This window comes from Colobus angolensis, unplaced genomic scaffold (assembly GCF_000951035.1).
Source record: "Colobus angolensis palliatus isolate OR3802 unplaced genomic scaffold, Cang.pa_1.0 Scaffold139, whole genome shotgun sequence".
Taxonomy (NCBI): Eukaryota; Metazoa; Chordata; class Mammalia; order Primates; family Cercopithecidae; genus Colobus; species Colobus angolensis.
Window position 1 is genome coordinate 465,867 of NW_012114477.1, and position 7,029 is coordinate 472,895.

At 55.3% G+C, this 7,029-nt stretch overlaps 1 protein-coding gene across 2 annotated transcripts in view; it reads right to left on the minus strand.

The window, feature by feature from the left end:
• EMID1 (EMI domain containing 1) overlaps positions 1–7,023 on the minus strand; it is a 58,909-nt gene extending 51,886 nt beyond the window's left edge. For both annotated transcript variants that reach the window (XM_011934813.1, XM_011934812.1), the window contains exon 1: positions 6,911–7,023. In XM_011934813.1, coding sequence (XP_011790203.1) covers positions 6,911–7,011 — 101 coding nt within the window. In that variant the 5' untranslated portion in view covers positions 7,012–7,023. The remainder of the gene's footprint in view (positions 1–6,910) is intronic.
• Between the last annotated feature and the right edge of the window lie 6 nt (positions 7,024–7,029).

The window sequence follows — 7,029 nt, forward strand, 5'->3', positions numbered from 1 at the left end:
GCCTGTAATCCCAGCTACTCGGGAGGCCGAGGCAGGAAAATGGCTTGAACCCAGGAGGAGGAGGTTGCAGTGAGCTGAGATCGCACCATTACACCCCAGCCTGGGCAACAGAGCGAGGCTCTGTCTCAAAACAAACAAACAACAACAAAAAAAACAGCTGTTTTACAGACAGGAAGACTGAGACTCTGGGGTCCAGGACTTGCCCCAGGAACCCACAACGGGCCACGCAGTCAGGGTTGGAACTCAAGTCCCTCTGGCTCCAGAGCTTGCACTCTCAACCCCAGGCTACAAGTGTTTCTCCTAATGAGTAGGTGAAGATTTCAGCCCTTTTGAAGGCTGAGGCAAAGAGGATCGCTTGAGGCCAAGAGTTCAAGACCAGCCTGGGCAACATGGTGAGAACCCCATCTCTATAAAAAATTTTTTTAAAACTAAAAAAAGGTCAGGTGCAGTGGCTCACACCTGTAATCCCAGCACTTTGGCAGGCCAAGGCAGGTGGATCACTTGAAGTTCAGGATTTCAAGACCAGCCTAGGCAACATGGCAAAACCCTGTCTCTACTAAAAATATAAAAGTTAGCTGGGCGTCATAATGTGCACCTGTAATCTCAGCTACTTAGGAGGCTGAAGCAGGAGAATCGTTTGAACCCGGGAGGCAGAGGTTGCAGCGAGCCCAGATCGCGCCACTGCACTCCAGCCTGGGTGGCAGAGCAAGACTCTGTCTCAAAAGAAAAAAACAACAAACAAACAAAAAAACCAGAGCTGTGGTTTTAAACCTGTTAGGGTTGAATATGGAGAGTGGGGGCATAAGCCTCTTTAGAAAATTGCTATGAATCGTGGCTCCTCTCCAGAAATGTGCATAAAACTTGGTGTATAGGTTAAGGGGATTCAAAGGCTCCTTGGAGCCTATGTGACACTCACCAGGCTGGCCCAGGGACTTCACCAGTGAAGAAGGGAGGGAAGAAGAGGACAATCAGGGCAGAGGACAGTCGGAAGCTCTGGAGACAGGAAAGGGCCCCTGGACACAGAATGAATGCACTATGCCAGTGAGCAGACGCTCGCAAGCACACAGTACCTGCGCACACAAATGCACGTACACACATGCACTCACAGGCACACAGAGGCAAATATGCATTGCAATGAGCACGTGCACACAGACACACATAGGCATATGTACACACAAGGCATGGACACACGCACGCTCATGCACACGCACACAGATCCACACAAACACACAGATACATACACACATACACATGCACACACAGGCACACAGGGCAAATACGCACTGCAGTGAGCACATGCACACAGACACACATAGGCATATGTACACACAATGCATGGACACACGGGCCTCCATGTGCACACACAGATCCACATAAACACACAGCTACATACCTGCACACAAACGCACACAGACAGACTAAGGCAAATCCAGCAGGACACTTAATCACAGAAATGACCGTCCTCCCTGCACACAAATCCATACCTGCAGATACAGGGCTCTGTGCCCTCATACATTCACACACACACACACTCATCGGCTCTGTCACACAGACGCAGACAGACCAAAGCAGGCCCAGAAGGGAACACAGTCACAGTCAAACCTCCTCCCTGCAAATGCGTTCACATTTGCACACACACTGACACACCCACACATGCACACACACACGCATGCCGTCTCGCATGGACGCAGATAGGCTGAAGTTGTGATCTCTGGACATGTCCACACAGGGCCCCGCAGTGCACATGTGGGCACATGTGTACACACACACATACACCCTTCTCACATGTACACAAACAGGTGAAGGCAGGCCCAGCAGGGCACTGTTGGCCATCTTATCACACATATCTATACAGGCACGCACAGAGCCATCTGCCCTCACACACACACGTGGACAACAGCCCTCACATGCCCTGCCCCCAGACTAGGCCGGGAGAGGTGGGCCTGTGATAGTCCACAAGAGCCAGAGCTGTCCTTCTTTTTACCGGGGGGAGCTAGAGAAAAAAAAACAATATTTTTCCTGCTTCCTTAATTAAAATCTCAACCATGGGTGCGTGAGTGTAGTCACAGCTACTTTGGAGGCTGAGGTGAGAGGATCGCTTCAGCTCAGGAGTTTGAGGTTGCAATGAGCTATAATCATGCCACTGCACTACAGCCTGGGCAATAGAGTGACACATTGTCTCTTAAAAAAAAATCTTGGCTGGGCGTAGTGGCTCATGCCTGTAATCCCAACACTTTGGGAGGCTGAGGCTGGCGGATCACCTGAGGTCGGGAGTTCGAGACCAGCCTGACCAACATGGAAAAACCCCGTCTCTACTAAAAGTACAAAATTAGTCAGGCGTTGTGGCTCATGCCTGTAATCCCAGCTACTCGGGAGGCCGAGGCAGGAGAATCGCTTGAACCCAGGAGGCAGAGGTTGCAGTGAGCTGAGATTGTGCCATTGCACTGCAGCCTGGGCAACAGGGGTGAAACTCTGTCTCAAAAAAAAAAAAAAAAAATCACCATGTGGGTCCCTGCCTGGTTGCCACAATCTGGACTGTGCTTGAATCCTCTCTTTAGGAGACATGGAGCTGGTGGCCAGCTAGCCAGACCTTTTGGACAGGAGAGGACACTCATGCCAGGTGGAGTTCAAGTTCAGCCCCTTGCCCCCTCCACCTGGGGATCACTAATAACCACCCCATCCCCCAGCTTGAGGACCCCAGCCCCAGGACTCCTACCATCAGCCCGAGCTCCTCCACAGGGTCCTAGCCTGGCCCTGCCACCCTCCTGCTCCCCTATCCACCTTCCAGAGGTAGCAGGAGGCTCTTTCTAAAGTGCAGACCTAAGGTTGCCAATACCCACTGTGGGATTTGCAGCCCACCATGACTCCCTATAGCCCTGCAAGCACGGTTTTCACTTTTTTTTTTTTTTAGATGGAGTCTCGCTCTGTCGCCCAGGCTGGAATGAAGTGGCACAATCTCGGCTCACTGCAACCACCACCTTCCAGGTTCAAGTGATTCTCCTGCCTCAGCCTCCCAAGTAGCTGGGATTATAGGCACTTGCCACCACGCCCAGCTAATTTTTGCATTTTTAGTAGAGACGGGGTTTCGCCACATTGGCCAGGCTGGTTTCAAACTCCTGACCTCAGGTGATCCGCCTGCCTCGGCCTCCCAAAGTGCTGGGATTACGGGCGTGAGCCACCGTGCCCGGCCTGTCCTTACTTTTTATTCTGCTAGCCTCTCATGCACACTCATGCAGCCCCTTCTCCCATCTCTGATCTTAGTATATGAAGGTCCCTCTGCCTGGAAAGCCCCTTCCTCTTGCCCCAGCAAATTCTTATTCATCCTTTGGGTCTCACCCCTCAGGCCCACACAGGGGTTGGCCATCACCCATTAGCCACTCACAATAGCCCTGGGCTTTACTCACGAAGGTGCTGGAGGAGGGCATGAGCTGGGACCAAGTTTGTGTAGGGCTCAGCCTGAGGATGCTCAGTGATGTTTGTTGAATGACTGAATGATGGAGAACAGGCAGCAGCTCTGGGCAGAGCAGCCGGGACCTGAGACAGGTTCCACAGATGAAGTGACCCATCCCCATGTGCTCCATCCCTGCAGCCCCTGGGGGCTTCCTTCCCTGGGGTGTCATCATTGATAAGCTGCCCAAGAGCTGGATGAGGCTGGGCAGTGGGGTGGGTGAGGGCAGGGGCTGGGAAGAGGCGGCACTTCCCTCTTGGGCCCACCACTTCTGTCCACTCAGCACCTCCAGGCCCCCAGAGGCCTCCAGGAGGGGAGAAACAGGCCAGACCAGCTCAGCCTGGCACCGGCCACCCCCACAAGGGCCCCCCACCTACACCCACACTCTACCCCCTGCCACGAGGGGCCCAGGGGACTTTGTCTACGTAGGGCCCAGGGCTGCGATCCGGAACAGTGATAGGGGCTAATTGCAGGAGGCAGCCAAGCGGGCCTGGGGCCAAAGGCCGTGATGAAAAAGAGAAGAAAGGACCAGGCGGGTGGGGGTGCTGTGATGAGAGCCAGAGCCCTGCAGCGGGGGCGAAGTTCCAGCCCTGGCTCTACTGCTTCCTAAATCGGTGACCTTGAACAAGGCCTTGACCCTTTCTGGACCTCATTTTGTCCATCTGCAAATGGGGACAGCAGAATTTCCTCCAGTGGGGTAAGCTTCACTCAAAACCTTTAGCACAGCGCTAACAGCTATTGTTCATTCCTGTTCCTGGACTGAGGGGCTCAGGCCCACACATGGGTGCCACACCCAGCAGCTGTGGTCCAGGGGCTTCCCTGGGGCTTGGGGACACCAGCACAGTACCTTCTTCATAAGGTCTTCCCCTTGGAATAGGGATTATCAGGTTCTACATTTTTACAGAGGGGGAAACTGAGGCTCCAAGAGAAAGCACCTACCCGGGTTACTCCTGTGGGCATCAGCTGGGATTGGGGCCCCCTAGAGAGAGGCTGGGGCAGATCCCTTCCATTTTAGAGCCCTCCATTCTCCCTGATCCTAGGATTTGCCTAAAGGAGGCTGGCACTGCAGGGGCGAGAGGTCTGGGCTGGTGAAGGCTTGGACCCTCAGCTGAAATGCTGAGATAAGTGGTTAAAGGACGCGGGCTCCAGGCTTGGAAGGACCTCAGCGGGGCAGGAAGCAGCTCCAGGAGCAGGGGCAAGCCAAGGCAGCTCTGCATAGCCCTTGGGCACCCTAGTTCCGGGGGTCTCTAAGTGTCACCACATTCCTGGGGCTGGGGGCGGCCCCCTGGATGCCTTCCCAGGCCAACCCCTCCCAGGACAAAGCCTCTTTTCTGCCTCTGGTCCCTTGGCTGCCAAAGGGTGCCTGGGGTGCTGGGATGTGGGTGGCAGGATGGCTGACAGGGCATGACATCCCCATGCTGTCTCCAGCAATGCGGGGATGGGGCCACAAGTGGAGGTCCTGGTAGCCCACAGACTCCTCAAGCTCCAGGTCCCTACCCCCATGTGACATGATTGATAGCAGGAAGCACTGCAGGTGAGGCCCGGTACTGGTCCTTCCCATGAGGAAAGACGGAAACTGAGAGCAAAACTGAGACCCAGGGCCAGGAAATGACCCACTTGAGGTCACACATCAAGCCTGTACCAGCACGGAATTCTGTCTCCATTCTGTCCGAGCCTGGAGCCCCTAACTCCTAATCATGACTACAAACCTTTCCTGGTGCCCCCAAGCCAACAATCTCTTTCCCTCTTCCAGGAGGGCTGCTGGATAGAAAAAGCCACTGGATTTGGAAATTGACTGGTCTGGATTGAGGTGCCACTTTTCCTCTGTAGGCCTCAGCCTCCTTATCTGTACAATGGGTGCGATAGCATTGCCAGCAGGGCTTTTGGAATGCTCAGGCTACTGATGGGCTTCTGTCAACACATGGAGTGACAGTCCCCAGTGACCACCAGATACCTGGTTATAGCCACCATCCTGCTCCCACCCAGGAGACCCTGGGAGGTGAGAAGCCTAGGCTGGGAAGCCTTGCCTTGAACTGGCTGCAGGGCAGTCTGGGCCTTAAGCTGTGCTACCATCATCCTGAGCCTGACAGTGGGATTTCTGAGTTAATAGTCTCTCTCTCTCCTCTTAGCATCTGGGATTCTGGCGGCTCACATCCATGCTCTGGGCAGGTCATGTTCCCTCTCTGGGCCCCATCTTCCTCCTCTAAGAAACAGAATCATAAAAAGCATACCTCCAAGCAGCTGGGAAGATTCTGGAGCTGATGAATGCAGGTAATGGGGCCGACTCAGGCTAACTGTGGTCTGCACACGATAGGTGGTGGCTGTGACATCCGCCACACGTCCACCCCTGTCTCAGACAACTGCTCTTCTGGCCTCTGATGCTTCAACCACCTCCATCCTCCAGCCCTGCCCATGTCAACCGCTCTTGCTAGCCCAGCAGGGGCATGCTGGCCCCTGACCACTGGGAAAGGAGAATTTCTGAAAAGAATTAAAGAATTGAGGCCGTAGGGGGTGGGGGCCGTGCAGGCCTTTGAATGGGATGAAAAGGCCTGGAGAGGCCTGGCTACTCCAGATTGTCTGCCTTGGACAACGGCGGCTGGCCTTTAAGAGGGGACCCTGGCGGGGGTTGCAGTCAAGACAGAGGCCAGGGCAGGTTCAAACACTGTCATCAAGGACAGAAAGGCAGATTTGCTACCCAGCTCTTCAATGAATAGCCCATGAGTCTAAAACATGATGCCAATTCTCTAGGGTCTCGGTTTGCTTCTCTGTTGAATGGCGACAGTTTTCCCTGCCTCATTCGGTCCTTGCAGGATTGATGAGGACACTATACACAATAATGGGCCCCACCATGTCAGGTTCTGGGAGCTTCTCCGGAAAGGCCAGAGGGGAGGAAGTTCGTGGCCACTAGGAGAGCAGCAGGAAGACTGTGCTCCCTCTTTTCTCTGCCCAAAATGCCAGGTCCCTGGGGAGCCTCGACACTGACCCACTGGGCTGTGAGACTCCATCCCAGTCCCTCCTCCGAGGGAGATAAATAGCCTGGGTACAAAACAAAAACAAAAACAAACAACAAACAAACAAACAAAAAACAGGAACAGAGTAAAGGGGAGAGGGGGTCCACGAAGGGTCCGCTACGAGGTGTCACGGGCCTTTCCCAAGTGCAGGGGGAGGGGCCCTAGGGCCAGGGGGACAGAAGGGTCAGGGCTTCGCTCTCGTCGCGCCCCTTCCTCCTCCTCTCGGGCTCCGGGGTTGAAAGGGAGGGAGTAGGGGAGACAGGCAGCTCCAACACATGGAGTAGGGGATCCCCGCACTCGCGGGAGCCTCAGCCGGACCCTGCCCTCACCCAGGCCGGCACTGAGGCTAGGGACTGGATCGCTCTCCCGATCCCGGCCCTGCACGGAGGTGGGGACGTGTGCGCGCCGGGACCCCCAGCCAGCGGGGTGCAAAGGCGCCAGGAGCCCTTACCTGCGTCCGGAGAACGGGGCTGCCCCGATGCTCCATGCAGCGCCGCCTCCTGGGAGCAGGAGCCCGAGGCAGAGCAGCGCCCAAGCCCGCGGGCCGCCCATGCTGCACCAGGCGCCCTC